Raw genomic sequence first — 18,452 nt, forward strand, 5'->3', positions numbered from 1 at the left:
ATTTTTGAATAAATAGTAATTTTTCATCAAGACATTGTAATTCTCTTTGAGACTCTTAAGGACTAAGTCAGGGGTTTATCTCAATAAAATATATAAAACAAATGTAGGATACACCCACAACCCCTCCCTTCCACTGAGTTTGTGGTATTGAATGTGCATAAAATCAAACCTGATTCAATCTATTAGAATTGAAAAAGAACTGCAATGCACTGAATGTGTATGTGTAACTCTAGCATAAAACAGAGATATCAGTGAGAGTACGGGAATATATTATTTGTGGGTTTGATAGCAACAAAAGCAATTAAGACCATTCAAAATGATTTGTGGCCAGTCCTGCATTCAGCAGCTGACAAGCTTGCCCAAAATGAAGCTACTCAGATACAAATTTTCATGTCAGGGGTGTGTCTAGATTCGAACTTTTGGGGAAAACCAAGTTAAAATTGTAGCCATTTAGCCCTGTGCAGTAGAGTTTAGCAGAACAGCATTGTCTGTTCATATTCAAAGACGTTTAGACTTGGAAATAAACATTTTTAAAATAGAAGAACATTATGCTGTTTCTTATGCTTTCAAGAGAGGACTAAAAATGGGCAAGGGAGGTATCATTTGGATACTTGGATAAAAATTGGATTTTGCATCCAAAATGCAAAACTGCACTTTGTTTTCCCTATAAAAATCCGCCCACATATTTCCAAATTATAAGTCTCAGGCAGGGGGGAGACGTTATTTTGAAAAACACATCATATAGAGACTTATCAGTTTGTCTGACAGATTCTTCACTGCCCATAATCCTATGGAAAAAGTACCATGTGTTCATGTAAGTAAAACTGGTTTCAATGAATATGCATGAAAGATTAATTCTAAGATGTCCTAATTTCTGAAACTTTTGCAAGCTTCTCCTTTATTGATGTTGACAAATGCATAATGTATGTACAACATATGTAACACATTGTAGATACATTATATTTATTAATTCTGTGATAATCTTAATATTTTACTGTAGTCTTCTTTTGTTCTCTTCTAAGCCTTGTGCTTTCCTTGTCTTAAATACTTCACACGAAGAACTGCATGTGTAAGAAATTAATTGCTTCAACAATTAACAGGAAAATGCATCTCAGAGGAAACACTTCATAATCGATCTGTTTCCAGGTACAATATTTGCCACTTAGGAATAGATTAATGGGATTGAAAATTATTCAAGCTAATTATTTTCTCTGTAGTATAAGATTAAATGTAAGATTCAAATAAACTGAAAATGAAGAAGTTCCACACAACACTTCACGTTGTTCTGCACTCACAGTGATATGCCATGCATGATACCATACAGTCCTGCTTCCTAAGATGCTGCTCCCTCAGTGACCAGGGCTTGCTGAATGGGCATGTGGCACTGTGTCACAGTTAAGGCAGCCCATTTATCTCCACAAGGCACTGCTCTGTGCCACACAGACATATAGTTCTTGGTCTCTTGGTATGACAGCCTTCATCTTTAATACAGGATAAGAGCACATCTGCACTTGCCAATGCTACTATAAACAAACCTATGGAGACTCTGGTGCATTAAGACATAGCTGAAATGAGAATTATATAAATATCAGAAACAGATGCTTTGGGATTGATTTTACAGTTGATTTAGAAAGGCAGTGTAAGAAATAGAAGATGAAAGTAATAGTCTCAGTTCCAGCAGTATAAATTGAATAGCTTTCCTGTTCCACAGTCCCCATGCTGAAGTTCACAAAACTAGGATTATGGAACAATTCCAGTGAATAAAGACTTTAAAAAAAGATAATATCTTGTCAACATCAAAGGTATGCTAGAACTATTTCAGCTACAGCTGAGGAAAAGCTAGGCATGCATTGTTTCAATATGCCAGAGAAAAAATTATGTCAAGAAAGGATGGAGATAGTAGTCATTCATCCAGCTAATTGCACGTTTGAATATCAGCTTCAGGTAATCCCTGAAACTAAGAATAATATTAACACATCTACGTAAGCACAGGCAATCCCTCAACTACCACCCTGACAATGAATTTCAACCAGAGAGACATCACAACCAACTGATCCTTTCCTTTTCTTTGTATCGTCAACACGAGTGCAGAATAAGTGGTAGACGGGCTCTAACAGATGGTTACATTCGTTAGTGGATCGTGACTTTGCATCATGACCAGCCCAGGCTGGTCTTGTATCGATGGCAAAACAGCAGAGCTGTCAGTTACTCAAAGTTTGAAGCGTACCTAATATAAAACTATATTTATACTTCTTGCATGGAAAAGCTCTCAGGGTTCCTGAGTAACAAAACGAAACGTACTCTGTAATGATTCCTGTACTTTTCCAAAGAATCGTGCAACAAGCCGGTCTTCCTGGCTCCCTTACTTGCCATAGAAGATATAGCCTGGTTCCCCTCTCCCACACACTCTAAAATGTACTTTTGCCTAACTTCTTATGTAACATCTCTGTGCATTCCGATGCTCGATCTTGTGTCAAAATACCACACATCATACATGATTCATAAACTGACACAATGGGGATGGATTTAAAATTGAAAGATTCAGACTTTAACAGAGGTGTGAATTGAAAGTGTATTGAACATTAAACTAGCTTTATAGAACACTAAAAATTTATACTCCAGATTACACCTGGAAACGTAGGCTGGAAAACATGTGCAGAAGACGGAGTATGTTGGCAGAGGTGGAAGTACTGCTTGCTATTGCAGATTACCACGCAGGGGGAGGAATGAATCACATTACACACTCCTTTCATGTAACCCAAATTATCCTGTGACCACACGGACAGCTTTGCCTATGGAATCTTACACCTCAGTTTTCTGTCCTGTTGCTAGTTTTCACATACCTGTGTGTGCACATATGGTGGAATCAGTGATGTCCACAAAGACAAGGCATTCTATTATCCTAACAAAGCCCAATTTTTTGTATTGGCATGGAGTTCAATAGAACCTCTTCAAAAAGAGGTCTAAGACACACTACCAGTTACAGAGAACTCTATAAATTCCTGGGATGGAGTAGAAAAAAGAAAGGAGCATTCGGTGCAAGCTGACTCTCCAGGGACTGGCTGACACATGAGGAGAAGATCTCCATTTAACTCCTGCTCTGTCACACATCCCACATGACCCAGGGCAAGTTATTAAGGCTTGCACAGTTACAGTGGGTAATAAAATGACGCAGCAGTGACTTTTGCATTGTTTTAGTGATTGGCTCAGTGCAGCCCCCTGCTCAGTGTGTTGACTCACATGGAGCTCATCCTAAGCATAGCTATGGAACCCCATTTCACTGCACACACATAAACCCTAACAGATGATGTTGTGTATTAGTGTCAGAACTATCCTTAAAGTTTTGCCCATGTCCTGTCTGCCCCTCTATCAAGCTGGGGCAGCAGCCCTGTCTTACCCATTAGAGGTGGTGAAAAGGCCAAGAGGTGACCAAGGTGAAATAATCGGAGGATGAGTTGTATCTGCATCATCAGTTCATATAAACCACCCATAGATCCTTAATACTGCATCCTAGCTTGTTCATGTCATCAATAAATCTATACATTCAGAGTTGAAGCCATAAAATAACCCAAGTGCCCAGTGAATTTCAGCCTTGCACTTGCAGTAGGATTTTACTTAGCGTTAGCTTTACAATTTATATGGATGCTAGACTGCGTTACATAATTCTGTTCACTTAATACTTGTATAATTTCTATGCTTCTGACAGCAGCACATTGCTGCATGTTGACTTTTATGCAGCAGCTAGATTTAATGACATCTTTCATCCAAAAAATGGGAAACCCCTTGCCTCAAGAACAACAGGTACATTTTCAGCTTCAGCTCACATTTAAGGTCATCCACTCACTTTCCAACTCTCTCAGTAATTAGTATTACTTCTTACAAGATTTCCTCCAAGGAAAAGAAAATCAACAGCGCCTTTAGAGATACGTTCACAAGACACACTTTTGCATTTAATGTTGGATTTTTAATAGACAGATTACTCGCTGTCTATTTTGTAATAGGTAGCAAACTGGTTTTGTCCCACTGGAATTGTTATTTTGAGCCTTGGGGCTACTAAAGTTTTAAGGACTACAGTGCTAAGTACCACAAACACAGAGCAAGCATGATGATGATGAATCCTTAAGGTTCTTAAGGGAAATCATTCCTCCTCAAGTTTAAAATGGTATTTATCACACTGGATAACACCAGGGTAAAAACAAATACACTAAATATGCATGAGGTTATCCAGACTGTTGGAAGTGTCCTGTAGCTACTTCAATACCATACAGAAAGAAGGGCATCTCCTCTACAAGGGAGGTGGCAGAGATACCCAGAAAACACCTGCATATCACCCAGGGAGAAAGAGAGAAGAGAGGACAAAACCCCAGCGTATCTGTGAGTGATCTGCCCTTTCTGTCCCTGACTTTTGTCAGCAAATTATGTAGGCTTACACTGTTTCCCTCCAACTATTTGATTCCCAGTTCTGCATGCCAAGAACTCTCAATGAAAGGGGATTAAATACCTAACATTATTTATTGTTTGCAGATTTTAGAGGCAGATCATTTAATCTGAACAATTACGATATCTTCAGAAGATTCCCTCTAGACAACTCCTGGCATTCTAGCAAAGTCATACTGAACATTGTGCTATAGAACCTCATTTTATAGAAGGTACTATATATCAGAGAAAAGAAGCCTAATTACCAGCATATCATAGACAACTTTGTGTGTTGAGAACTTCTTGAAATGCCAAATAATGTAATTCCGCCTTCTCCCATGTAAGCATTATAATATAGTCTCTAGTTACGTGAGCACAGGAATAATCAGAATTTTTCCCAGGACTTCTCAGGGTCATGATGAACCTCCATCTTTTGCTCTATCACAATAACTATTGATGAAGATAGCACCGCTTTTCTCAAATTCATAGCTAAGCTCATGAACAAGGGAATACTGAGTACCTGTTATACGTTCAATTTTGGTAACATTGGGTAACTTCATATAAGCAGTACTTTTTGGATCCTTGCTTTCCATGATTACTTTTGTATGTAAAATAAAAATCAATAAAATTTAATCCAAAAATACAAAGGGGATAAAACCCCCTCTGCTTTCAGATGAGCTAGGACAACAAATTTAATTCATCTGTCCTTACAAACATGCTTCCTGTGGTCAAAATCCCTTCTGTTCAGAGCTCTACCCTGGAGCCACAGCTAACATGAGTTTGGAGAGGTTATCCTGATGCTAGAATACATGAAACATGAAACTGGTCCAACTCAAATTAAGAAACACTTTCTCAGGTCGTCTTCTGCTGTGACATTACAGAGCATACAAAATTTCTTCCCAGGATTTCTGGATATACAGACATGGACAGAAGAGTTGGATGAGGCATCTATATTGAAGATGGTAGACAGTCAGTGAATGGCCACTGGCCTGTGACCAGTTAGGCCATTAGGAGGCCAGTCTGCAGTCACTACTGTCTGTAATTATTTATTGGCTTTATTTTCCACCTGGGATAGACTGTCACAAAAGCAGAGCCAAATGCAGTAGTGTGCTAGAAAATGACCACAGTTTCTAAGACAAATTGGACCTAGTCCAAAACCCTCTCAAATGAACATGATGTCTTTGATCAGTGTCATAATTTGGATCATTATTTCTACACATGCAATGTGAGCTGACAGTTGATAACCCCAGCTCACCCTGGGGTGCGTAGTGAGCTGGCATAACTGTGACAGTGATCCCAACTCTCTGCTTCAAACGTTCAAGTCCTAGAAAATGTGCAGACTCTGGGTTGCCACTGAAAAAATGTGTCCCTCTGTCCCTGATCCCTTTTGACCCAACCGCAACGTCTAGAAGCTAAGGGTGCAATATGTGTCGGATCAAAGTGCTATGTAACTAAAGCTTCAAGCACTCATTTCACAGTTACTTTTAGCTGGAGCAGGAGTGGTAAAGATCAGGAGAAAACAGGCAACATATCAATGTAGTCCAAAAACATGAAGCACTATTTTAAAGGATATTCTTCACCCTGCATTGCTAAAACCATATAAAAGCAATAATCAGCTGCACTGCGGTAAATCCTGCCTCCGCTCTAATTTTTTTGGCATATTTTTATTCTTTGCACTTGGCCACAAAGTAGAACGGAAGCCCTTATACTATCTCTGTGTTTATCATGTACCCTTCTAAAGAGATGGTGTCCGACTTTCTCCAGTTCAGCACAAAAAATCCTACAGGCGATGGGGAGATACCATAGTGGAATAAAATGGCATGACACTACTGATAATCTCCGTTACTTTCCTGACTATTCAGTCCTGCTGTGAACTGTTAAGTCACGTCAAGTTACATTTTTGAGTACTTCACCTTTACCACTTTCCTTAAGATGATATGCATGTATCTGAATATCACCAGCTGCAAGTCATTAGGAGACGGTAAATGCTACGTAACTGTACATTAATATTTCAAAAGGATAATCCCTGAATGAGGGAATTTTATTTTTTTTTTTAACTGCTTCAAAAGACAGCATCAGCAATTCAATGCTAATTGTCACTTTTCCCGTTTCCAATAACATTATGCTCACAAACAAAAGAACACAGGAATAGCCTTACTCTCTAAGGAGAACCCCTAAATTCAGCTGAGATTAAAGGGAATCTTCTTCCTAATGACAGCTGAATTGCCCTGTGGTATCTCCTTCATGTAAATGTCAGAGATAAAGTAATGGAGGCCACCTCTAAGATGCCAGAAGATTATCTACATGCCTTTGAAGTGCTTTCCCACAAACTTTTTCTTTTTAAATGAATGAGTCTCTTTCAAACAAACAGGTGAAAAAGTTGGCTAATAATGCCTTTATCTAATAGTTGTTGTTTAATATTTCATCTCTTCTCTTTTGATTTGCTTCAAGATGATACCCATAAACCTTTTTTGTACTATATTAGCATCGAGTAGGATGGTTTCGAGAGAGATTCTGCCTTTCTTGATAAATAGAATAGTTTTCTTTTTAAAAAATGAAAAAAGTGGGTCAAGCATGCAAAAGAATGATGCACTGAGACTTGATTCATACAAATTTATTTTGCCTCAACATCTCAAAGGGTTCTCTCTCAGAGGCCACATCTAAGTTTTAAAATAAGAAGTGAGAAATAGAAGTTTGTGACTAATTGCTTTCAAACAGTGGAATGTAAACATGACTTCTGAGACGTTTAGTACTTTCATATCATCACAGCATATAAACTCTTAGAAGCCTAGAGGTTACAAATAACCCAGGAAGGTAAAAGAAAAACCCAAATGGTACACAGTATGAAACTCTGAAGGTACCCAGGAAAAAGGCATTTACAGCTGATCATTACCCATATGCCTAGGAAGTAAAAATGGAGTTAACTTTGGTATTTCAGAATCAAATTAACATATTACATCTGCCCAATAGTACATATCTTAATGCATTATATCATCATCAACGATGCTGAGTGAATAGCCATTTTTTTAAGGGCGGAATCATTATTCTCAGAAAGTAATTTTGGAACCACATAAAAAGATATCCCCTCCTCTTCTCCCTCTTCCCCACCAATAATAAAAATAGTATCAAAAAAAGAACAGGAGAAAACTTTTTTTCTCAGAATTCACATATCGCTTTATCTTTTAAAGAAAAAAAAATTCAAATAATCTCTTGGGTGGCCATAAAAATGCCCAAATATACAGCCTAACCCAGCCCTTCACCCACTCTGCCTGTCCAGCTTTTTTAATATCATACTTAAATATATCCCATATGAAAGTATGTATGATTTCTACAGTCTTTTACTAGCTTTTGTTTCATCATGATAAACTGATGCTCATGTGAATCACACATGATGTGATGGGACCAAATACACTCAACATTATTTTTGCTTCATCATGCATCTTTTCTGCAATTACATTGAGTGGAAAGTTTTCTTTCCAAGTAATAACATACCTCTAGTTGATAAAGTCATGTGAGCACATTAATGGTGATCTAGAATATAAAACTATTTTTGTGAAGCCTTTTGATGAACATCAGCAAGAGACACAATGTAATTATTGTGGCTATTAGGCTGTTATTTATGTCAAATCTGTTGCTTTTGTTGTTTCAGAAGCGTTTTAGGATTATAGCACTCTTGAGAGTCTATCACATGTACTGGCAGATGCAACAAGTAAAAGAATACGGCAATAGCTCACTGCTCTTACAGCATGAAAACTAAGCATTAAATAACTAGATTTGAAAATGAGAAATATAGGGCACTAAGGACAATAGTATAAGTGTAATAAAAAGGAAGTATTGTGTAGGAAAATCAAAGGCAATGCTGCCATAGATTTTCCTGTCCCCTGTTATTATCTAATATCAATTTAATTTCTTGTATTATAAAGGTGTTAAGAAAATCAGGCATTGAAATACGGTCTAATAAAAAAAATGAGACACATGGGAACAAATAAGGGATACAGCCCATAAAATACTCTCATTGTCTCTTACTGTGTCAATATTATCACAGACTGATCCAGTCACTTGTAGCTCACAATGAAAATAAGTTTCTCTACTAATAGCAGGACCAGCATCTGGTTTCAAACACATAAGCAAATAACTCCTTCAATGCTATAGAACTGGAACCTAAAAGTGCGAGTGGGAAAGTATCAAAAGAAATACCATCTTTGCAACATTTCCGACAATAAGCATAGGAAAAGGAAATTGCTGAGCCAAGCTTATCCATTATATAGTTCAAATACATTTGGAGGTACGGCAGTAAAGGGTCATAACTAGACATTAAGGTTCTACTCAGAGATGGCCAAGCTTTGTCTATAATTACTTTGCACTTGGATCAATGGCCTCAGTTCCTGCCATAAACACAGAGAACAATAATGTATTGTCCAATGGAATAACAAACATTTGTACCCAAAAATCTAAACATGAATAAAATATTTTAAGAGGATCACGACACCCATAAGTATTATATCAGAACATCTTGCTTAACGTCTCCACAGCAGCTGGATACAGGAAGTGCTATCAATCACATTTTGCAGACAAGGAAAATACAATAAATCTGCATCTTTAGGCACCTCAGTAATTTTCCAAACCTATCCCACCTGGCATGCTTCCAGTCCAACAGGAAACACAGCAAAAGAGCAGACAGGAATCCTGATCTTCCACTTCTGGCTATCCTTCATCTCAATAATCACTAGCACAGCAGAGGCGCTCAATTTCAGGTACGATGAGAAACAGCACTAACCCAAGAAAACATTCTGAAAATGCAGTACTCCTTTAATCTCATCTTTCTATTCTATTCCAACTTTCTATTACAACTTCCAAAGGAAATAAGTAAAGGATGGCACATACCAGGATGTATCTCTGATTCAATCAGTGTTTAAGTGTTTCCCATGTCACATTTCTGAGCCACTGGTTAATGCTCATCACACCATTTTCTATTTGCTTTTTTGGTCATCTACATGACAATAGGGAGGAAGATAGATGCTTCTCAGGGAAGAACAGAAGTGCCGTACAGATGCTACAAGTAGTAAACCCATCTAATAATCTCACGGGTCAGGATTTAGTGTGTTACAAAATTATTATTGCCTGAGAATGAAATCAGAAGAATTGGGGAGAACTTTATAATTGCTTCACCATTAAGCTGGAACACTGTCACAAGCCCATAATAAGCAAGGCACAGAGAACTTCAAATCATATTTGACAGATGGGCTTAATTAGTTATTCTCATACAGACTCATAATATTTGCTGTTAATATTCATTCCAAAACACCCTGCTGGCTGTGATAATATTTATATGTTAATCCTGTTACGATAAGCTTTTGGTGCCAAAACCTCTCCAAATAAAATGACTGATATATTTCAAACTTCAATAAAGAAATGCTCAGGCATCCTGGTTAAGTTTGTCACTTGCACAAGTGCCTCCTTAATCCGTGAAATTACACCTGTCATAGTAAGTTAGCTTTATTAACACTATTTTCTGATCCATGTAAAACTATCAGAAACACAAAAGCATTGAATCTTTAGTTAATTAACATTGCCACCTTTGCATTCGTGTGATCAGATCTCTGATTTTTAAGAGTAATTAAACAATATGGAAATAGAGTTTCTCAAATTTATAAATCAACTATGGAGGCAAACAATGTGATAAGAGACATCAATATTTAGCTGTTATCCATTGTGCACATTTAGTGACACCAAACATGTCTAGATAAGGAAAAAAACGTTTCCCAAAAAATGTCGAACACACTCTCTTTCCCTATATAATGCTTGACCTTACTTCTTAAAATGAAGAGCAAAACAGATATGACTAAATTTAATGAGGAAACCAACATAATGAATAATACATTTCAAATATTTTACATTTGTTTACAAACAATGAGGAAGAAGTTCTTAATCTCAACTGGGAACTTGGATGAAATAAGTCAAACCAGAAGTTATATGAGAGTTACACACATCACTTGTCTTCATTTGATTTTCTTTCCAGTAAAATCTAATATGTATATGAGCTCACATTTCTTTTAATAAACATGAAGCAATGCTTATTATACTCAGCATGTGAAAATGCGCAGAATCCACAAGCACTGCATCAAAGGTGACATAATAATTTATTTTTTTGTGTCCAAAGGGTCATTTTGAAGGCTTGCCACTGAATGATGAATAGTGAAGGGAAATAAGTTGTCAAGCTTCAATTCACCCATGAGGTTGCATTATACTTTCCTGATGAGGAGGAGAAATCAGGCAAATGCACTGTATGGAGCCAACAAGATAAAGTGTGATGGAAAACTCATCGTTGAAATAATCTTTGATTTTGATCCAATGCCAATTTCAGTCAATGAAAATATTCACACTGTCTTCAAATAGCTTTGAACTGTGATTTTAAAGAATCTGTCTGACAGATTGTGCTAGACAGTAGGAAGCTCTGACCTTGGCATATGTAACACATTGCTGCTTTGACCAACAAAATTCAGTCAGGTATGAGACAATATATGGTTTAGATGAGAAAACTGAGGATATCACAGCAGAGAAATTGTCCAGAATTCAAGTTATAATAAGGAGAAAGTGATTTATGTCACAATTATGAAGGGAAATTCTTCCCTTCCTCTTTTTTTTCATATACCCAGATTGCAAAGATATTAAACTTCCTCGTTATTAGGCTCCGAGGGTATTTACTTAAAAATTCTAAACCCCATAAATAAACCCCCCACAGCCTATAAGATTTTGTAAAATTTCAGAAGTAAATCACAGCACAGAACTTCCATGTTACGTGGCAAGTTTTCTAACAGCAATGCCAAACACAATACATGTGCAGTCAGATCCTTATAAATATACACTTGACATACAGTTCCAGAAACAATGAACAAGAAGCAGTAAATGATATAAAAATGTATTCATTAAAGCAATCAGTTGTGATTAGAAAAGGAACATCCACCTTCCAGATGAAGGCTGTTTAAGACAGCTCACTGTCCTATCTAAATTTTTGCAAAATAGGAACGGAAAATGTATTCCCTTCTGCAGGTTAAAAAAAAAATAAATCTCACCAACAAAAACGTGGGTTTGATATCAGGAGTACATTTTTGTTTCCTCTGGATAAAAAACAAACAAACGAACAAAACAAAACAAACAAAACCAAGAAAAAAACCCAAACCAACTAAAAAACACCAATCCACGAAACCCACAACACAAAACAGCCAAACAAGCAAACAAAAAACCCCAAAAACCAATCCACCAAAAAAATTCCAAAGCAAAAACTAAAAAAAACCAAAAAAAACCAAAAAAAAAAACCAAAAAAAACAAAAAGCTCCACCACAAACAGCCTTATAACTACCCCCTGCTATAATGGCCGGCAGCAAATAATTTGAAGAGATTAAAGTAGTCACAACTGAATTCTAAGATATGAAACATGTCCTTCTAAATACTATGTGAAAACAATATTTCCTGCTAGCTTTAACTTCCTTAGAGTATTACGATACATTTTGTTCAAAGTGCATGTGGTAGAATTAGCAATGCACTACAAAATAAAGACAGCCACAGCTTTTCCAAAAGGATTTTCATCATGCGCTATAATAAGACTTATTAAAATTATGGCAAAATGCTTTGAAAAGGAAAACCAACCCTCAGTTATTAAAAGACAGACTGCTGGAAATGACCTACCTGTTTTCAGAGGCAGCAGATTTCCTCTGGCAAACAATAACAGCTGGTGCATATTTCCCAGTATAATCCATGTTCTCTCTGATGTCCCATAAGTACGGGCTGCTGGCTCTTACACTGAAAATGTTCACACCTTTCTTCACCTTTGCCCTAGGAGGAACAAGAGGATATTTCACCAATTAGATACAAAATGTCAGCGCGATCTGTTACTTATTTCTTCATTATTTGCTCATTACTGCCCCACAGAAAATGCTACTGCTCATTAGAGTTCGACAGTATTACAAGGAAAAGAGATGAGAGAATCAATTAAGAATTCCATATTTTGAAGAAATGATATCAAGATAGAAATCTTAACTGAACTAACGGTAATTACAGCTTTAGTCATAGCTAAATTGCAGAGTAGATATGTTCTGGAGCACACTCCTCTCTCTCTCCATTATCCACACTGTGGGCACCACTGCGCGTGTTAAGGCTCTCTTTTGAATAGAGGTTATTGTACTGGAGAAGAAACTATAATTTTTGTCCCCAAAAGAAATCAGGTTGTTGCTGGGCTTGTATCTGGACTGAGGAGCAGAGAATCATTGCTAGTCCTCATATTACAAGCAAACTGTACCTTTTCCTCTCCCTCCCCACATTACTCAAAGATGACATTTCATATATTTGCTCCAATTTTCATCATCTTTCTGAGCCCATAACATTTCTTCATTTTCTTTTAATACTGTTGGCTTTAACCATTCTATTAGCTCTGATCCTAAAAATACTTAGATACATTCTTATTTTTTCCAAAAATGAGTGGTTTCTTGGGAAGTCTGTTTCCATGTATAAGGTTAAATAAGAGGAAAAGCTCTATGACAAAATGTTACAGTCGTGACACCTGGACTGGCTGCTATTGAGAAGTACTTTCTGGTTCACATGTGTTAGCACAATATTTCTGGTTCTGAATAACCACTGGAGAAGAGGAACAACATATATATATACACATATATAAAAATATCTGCTTTACTTCCTTTTAGCAGGTGGTGTAATCCCTAATTCTTTCTTTCCCTTTCTTTAACTAAATGGCTAAATATGTATATTAAGGCACTACTGAATTAGTCCACAGCTACATAACACTGGCCAATTTACTGAATTAGGAGTTTCTGGTGGTGTTAACTTTTGGTTTCTGAATGTGTTTACAAAAAACAAAAAGTCCATTGTGGTCAAACAGCCTCATATATGAGCTGTCAAGAAATGACAGTTTAATTACATTTGCTTAAAATCTCATACACAAAATCCATTCAGCGTTATGGCAAGTTCTCAATTCTGGGAAAAAAAAAAACAAAAAGGTATGTGATTTTTTGTATAAACAGCTGCTGCCATGCAGAGATGCTAATATCAGTAAAACAAGCACTATCAACTCTGCCTCTGCATGAAATTATTTGTGAAATCTTTGAAGGACAAAATACACACAGATGTTTTCAGAATAAAAATCCAAAGCATTCCTTCAACTCACTTGGACAAAAAAAAGTTATATCCCATTTCTTCTACTAAACTAACTGAATGGCAGTGGCTGTAATTTCCTTAGCACACCTGGAGGAATTAATACACGAAGGCTGCCAAGTTGTGCTCCAGTTCTCCTATGCTAATTTCACAAAACGCATTTTAAGCAGGTGCAGTTACTGCTCCTAGACCACAAACATCCCCCAGGACAAGAGACCAAGAGTTAAACTGCATTCCTGGCATCTTGAGAAAGAGATGGAGACAGAAAACGGCCAGACAATCTGTGCGAAACATTTGTCAGCAAATGTCTTTAGCTATTCCTAGTGACCAGCAGCTGGGACCACCTTTCTGTTCCACCTCAAGGAAGGAAAACTGCTGGGTGTCAACTGAGACCAATGAGAGAAAAATGATTCCCCACTTCACAGGGAAATGAGGGTGGCTCAAATCTTTACAATTTAAGCTGGCTGTGATTGCTATGATTAAGAAACTCATACCCGTCCTTCTAGCTCTCTAATGTGGTCACTGTCTTTCCAGCAGTTGGTCATGGCTGATGAGGAGGTGCCTCTGTGGGATTCAGGCCACCTTGCTGAGCTTATGTATTTGAAAAAGCAACTGTCTCGATGGAGCCGAGTCTGTGTGCTCAGCTCTAGCACAGGACAGGAACTGAATCACTCCTGCTTGCAAGGGTTTCACAGAGCCGCATATGCCTTGAGATTGCGCTCTTAAGTTTGGCCCCCTCAGGCTTCCCATGTAGGCAGAAACCACTGGTGTAGCACACGGTACATTTGATCAGTAACCGGTTGCTGCCGCCACAGTCTGCACATGCCAATAAGTGTATCTAAGATTTCTACATGTCATGGAGCATCCATGGGACAAGTGCAGGAACACTGATCCCACTGTGAGACATTTGGATGTCCTGGACAAATATATTAAGCCCTTGAATTCTCCTGGACAAGATTTCTGTGGGGGTGGAAAAAAAAATACACATCCTGGAAACCCAAACAGACGGAAGCCTTACATAAAAGCAACCATTTTCCCATGACTGGATGTTAAGAGCAATCACTATGTTACAACTGCTGCTTAAAAACACACAACAGATTATACTGACTATACAACAGCTATGTTTTTATATGTTTTCTTAACAAAACTGGTAGGGAATAAAAACAAACCAGCCTTAGAGCGTAGCATATTCTACCTCGCTCTGCTGGCACAGATGTAATAGCTTTACTGCAATCAAGGAAGCTGTGCAGGGTCTCAGTAGTGCTAAGTAAACAGCCACACACTGAAAATTAAGGAAATTTCTCACTTATATTTTAAAAAAGCTTTAAAATCAGATTAAAATAAGTGCAGAAACACAGACGCTTAAAAGATACCATCCTCTTATTTTCTGTCTGGATTCCTTTAAATGCCAGAGTGACGAGGTAAACCAGAAAAATGGACACAAAACCAGTAAGACAAGCTAAGTTTGTTTATCCTTGACATTCACTTTATCCACTGACAAACTGTCATCCTGCACTGATTTCTAATGTCTCAAAACAAATGCAGATCCTTGTGTATACTTCTTGGGGTAATTGCAGTCTATGGATCAGGATTTCCTAGAAGAGTTTTTGATAAGGTCTAGTTTAGTCATCTATTAAAAGCCCCAAACCCCTCATTTTACTGAAAACAGTAACACAACAAGATTGTTGTTTTCTACAGAATTAAGAGGTTAGGAACTCTTTTTAAAGAATCAGTTAAGTATACTTCTATAATTAGCACAAAAGCTTCAATTCCACGATCCTGGGAAATGCTTTTTCCCCTAGCATGTCTCAGTGCTGTGTTTGCCACTGTCGGGGAATCGCAGAATTTTATTCACCCAGCTTATAATGGTAGTAGCACTTTGCAATTACCAAAGAATGACCTGGATGAAACAGGGTTAATAATAACTGAAGGTATGTTATTTGTCAACTGATAAAACTGAAGATAGCTCAGGTGAAAACACTGTGATTGCTGTCAGGGCTCAATTACTTTCTTGCAAATCTGCTTTCCTGAATTGCCTGGCTGTCACAGGGCAAGCTGGGTCTTCGACCCTTCAGCTGCTCTTGAGAGTGCTCATGAGACAGCCACTTGGTTCAGCCACAGTTCAGCCTACTAAGATTTCTCAACTGCAATACGCAAAAAGGCGTATGACAAAACTTTTCTAGGAGAAGAGGAAACGACCTCAAGTTGTGCCAGGGGAGGTTTAGGATGGGTATTAAGAAAAATTTCTTCACCAAAAGGGTTATCGACATTGGAACAGGCTGCCCAGGGAAGCGGTTGAATTGGCATCCCTGGAGGTATTTAAAAGACAAGAAGACATGGTGCTGAGGGACATGGTTTAGTGATGGTTTTGGCAGTGCTAGGTTAATGGTTGGACTCAATGATCTTAAAAGTCCCTTTCAAACTAGACAATTACATATATTTGCTCACAGTTAACAGTCTAAGTAAAACAGATCGTATGTTTGCTTAAAGCACTATGGCTTGGCAGCAGCAAGTAAAGTTGTTCAAGTATTTTGTGCCCATCACTTCACTTTGTGCCAGATTCTACTTTGGAAAGAGCAGGAAAGAAAAGACTTATTAAACATTTCAGTCATGGTTGGTTTTGGTTGGATTTTTGTTTCGTTTTTTTCTTTTTTCAAGGAACTTATCCAACTAAGCACTTTCATAGGTGTTTCTACAAGCCGTTATTTACCTCTGGAACACTGCTCACAGTGCAGCACGTTGGTTACTGAGACTCATAAGTAGCTCACCCTTCGTACCAAATCAATCATGGCAAACAAAGCCCTTGAGAGTCCTCAATCCCTGAAAACCCATCAGCCTGACAGGGTACAAATCAAGGGAGAGGAGAAAGGAAAAAAAATAGAAGGAACTCCCAGAATCAATACATCACACCTGAAATCAAGGAAATATATTTCCTAAGTGCATAAAGATAGTGATTCCCAATTCTATCTCATGACCCACTAAACACTATGTTTACTCTAGTGATAAAAGAGGCTTCAACTTGACCAATTAAAATGCAGGCAATGTCCTTTCTCATTTATCAAAGTGGCTGTTTTGGCATCTCCCAGTTTTTGCAGTTTACAACCAGTTAGCACTTAGCTTTCAGCCCATGTCATTACTGCAGGCTGGTAATGGCTGTGAAATTGTTACTTAAGTGTTGTATAAAGTGGAACAGCTGGCTGGTGAAAAATAACGGCATTACAGCACGTGTGCTGCTAAGTGCCATGGTACAATGTCAACAAAGCATCTGGTTTGAAGCACCGAAGTGAAGGGAAAGAGAAAGAAAGAGAAAGAGAGAACACAAACGCAAATTCACCCTCAAGACGTGCAAGAGATCAAAGAGAAGGAGCAGGCAGAGGCCACAGATACCCTGCCACAGGCAGGACTCCCCTCTCCACATTTTACTCCTCACCATGTCCCTCATGCAGCATACAAATATCACACGTCCCTCCATTCCAAAACAAAGTGCAAATAAACAGAATCTAATGCCTAAACAGCTCTAAATAAAGATGTTTTAGACCCACGGCATTGAATCTAGTTTTCTATTACTGTGAGTGCTCAGGGCAAAGATCTGTGGGAACCTTTCATGCTCCTTCCGAGAATGTGAGCTACTTTCAAAATCAAAGGAATAAAAAGAAAAGGGAGGCTGTTAACACAGGTGCTACTACTGCTTATTGTCTTGTTACCAGTGGTGACTAGAAGGTGGCAGATAAATTGTGAGAAGGTGGTGACATTTTTGAGAGCTTCTAGGCACCTAACAGACATCGCAGTGGGCTCTGAATTTGCCTGTCACTGTATCTCCCCAAAGCACTTCAGACATAACTTGAGGGGGTTTCTATTTCTATTTATCTTTAGTGCTTTTTCTGCCCAGAGCCTAATCTTAACCCAGCAATGGAGAGACTAAAGCAGTATTTAGCTGTACAGGATGGCAGTCTTCACTTTACCAATATTCAGCACCTGTGGACTTTGACAACAGTAATAGGTGTGGGAGAGGCTTTTCTCACACCAGGCCATTTGAAACCAAAGACAAGCAAAACGTGAGTGGAAATGGACCTGCCCATAGCTCTGCATGTCATAGGGCATAGAAATCAAGTCCGTTTCCACTCACTGGAAAGTCTAATGCACTGATCTAAGACAGCGGCAAAATACTCCCCCACAAGAAACCCTGAAAGTATTCATAGTCCTAACCTGTAAATACCCAGTATATGTGATTGCCCATTTTTGCTGATGGCTGTGCCACAGGTTGCTCTTCATGCCGGCTCTTTCCAATGACATCACCTCTTGATCCAGGAACAAATTACAGCTGCTGGACGTGGAAACATCTAGTTTGTATTTGCTGGGGCTCCACTAATGCTAGCTTCAAAGGGGATGAAGAGCCAAGCCAGCCATCCTCCAGGCTCTAACCATGGGCTGACAGACCTCATCAGGGTCTTTCTGAAGACCAGAGTTAAATGTCACAGCTTGAGAATCAGGTAGTATAGGACTGGATGCTACCATGGCATCTAAAATCTAGACAGTGGTTTTGGCATGACTAAGCTGGGGAACTATTCAAACAGTTCCCAGGTAGCTGTCTCTTGCTGGCAAGTCAGTAAGAGCAGAATGATCACTGTCTCAAAAGCTAACACTCTGAGTACGCAAAACACAGTCATCCTCTGCAGTATCTGCAGTCATTCTTTTGGGGCACATTGTATTAAAGAGACCATTTTGATACCAGAACACTTCAGTCTGACATCTGCATCCTGATGTTTCACCTCCTGCCAACAACCTCCTCCTCTCCCAGAGGCTTGATTCCACTAAGCAATCTCAGGACCAGTTCCATTCTCTTTTCAAGCATGGAAAAAGGAATACATGTTACT

The 18,452-nt window shown here is 38.3% G+C and overlaps 1 protein-coding gene across 2 annotated transcripts in view; it reads right to left on the reverse strand.

The window, feature by feature from the left end:
• The window catches only part of TMEM132D (transmembrane protein 132D), a 264,248-nt gene that overhangs the window by 143,064 nt on the left and 102,732 nt on the right, over window positions 1-18,452 (reverse strand). For both annotated transcript variants that reach the window (XM_063351404.1, XM_063351403.1), the window contains one exon: window positions 12,103-12,249. In XM_063351404.1, the coding sequence (XP_063207474.1) occupies window positions 12,103-12,173 (71 nt within the window). In that variant the 5' untranslated portion in view covers window positions 12,174-12,249. The remainder of the gene's footprint in view (window positions 1-12,102; window positions 12,250-18,452) is intronic.

This window comes from Chroicocephalus ridibundus, chromosome 13, assembly GCF_963924245.1.
Source record: "Chroicocephalus ridibundus chromosome 13, bChrRid1.1, whole genome shotgun sequence".
Classification (NCBI taxonomy): domain Eukaryota; kingdom Metazoa; phylum Chordata; class Aves; order Charadriiformes; family Laridae; genus Chroicocephalus; species Chroicocephalus ridibundus.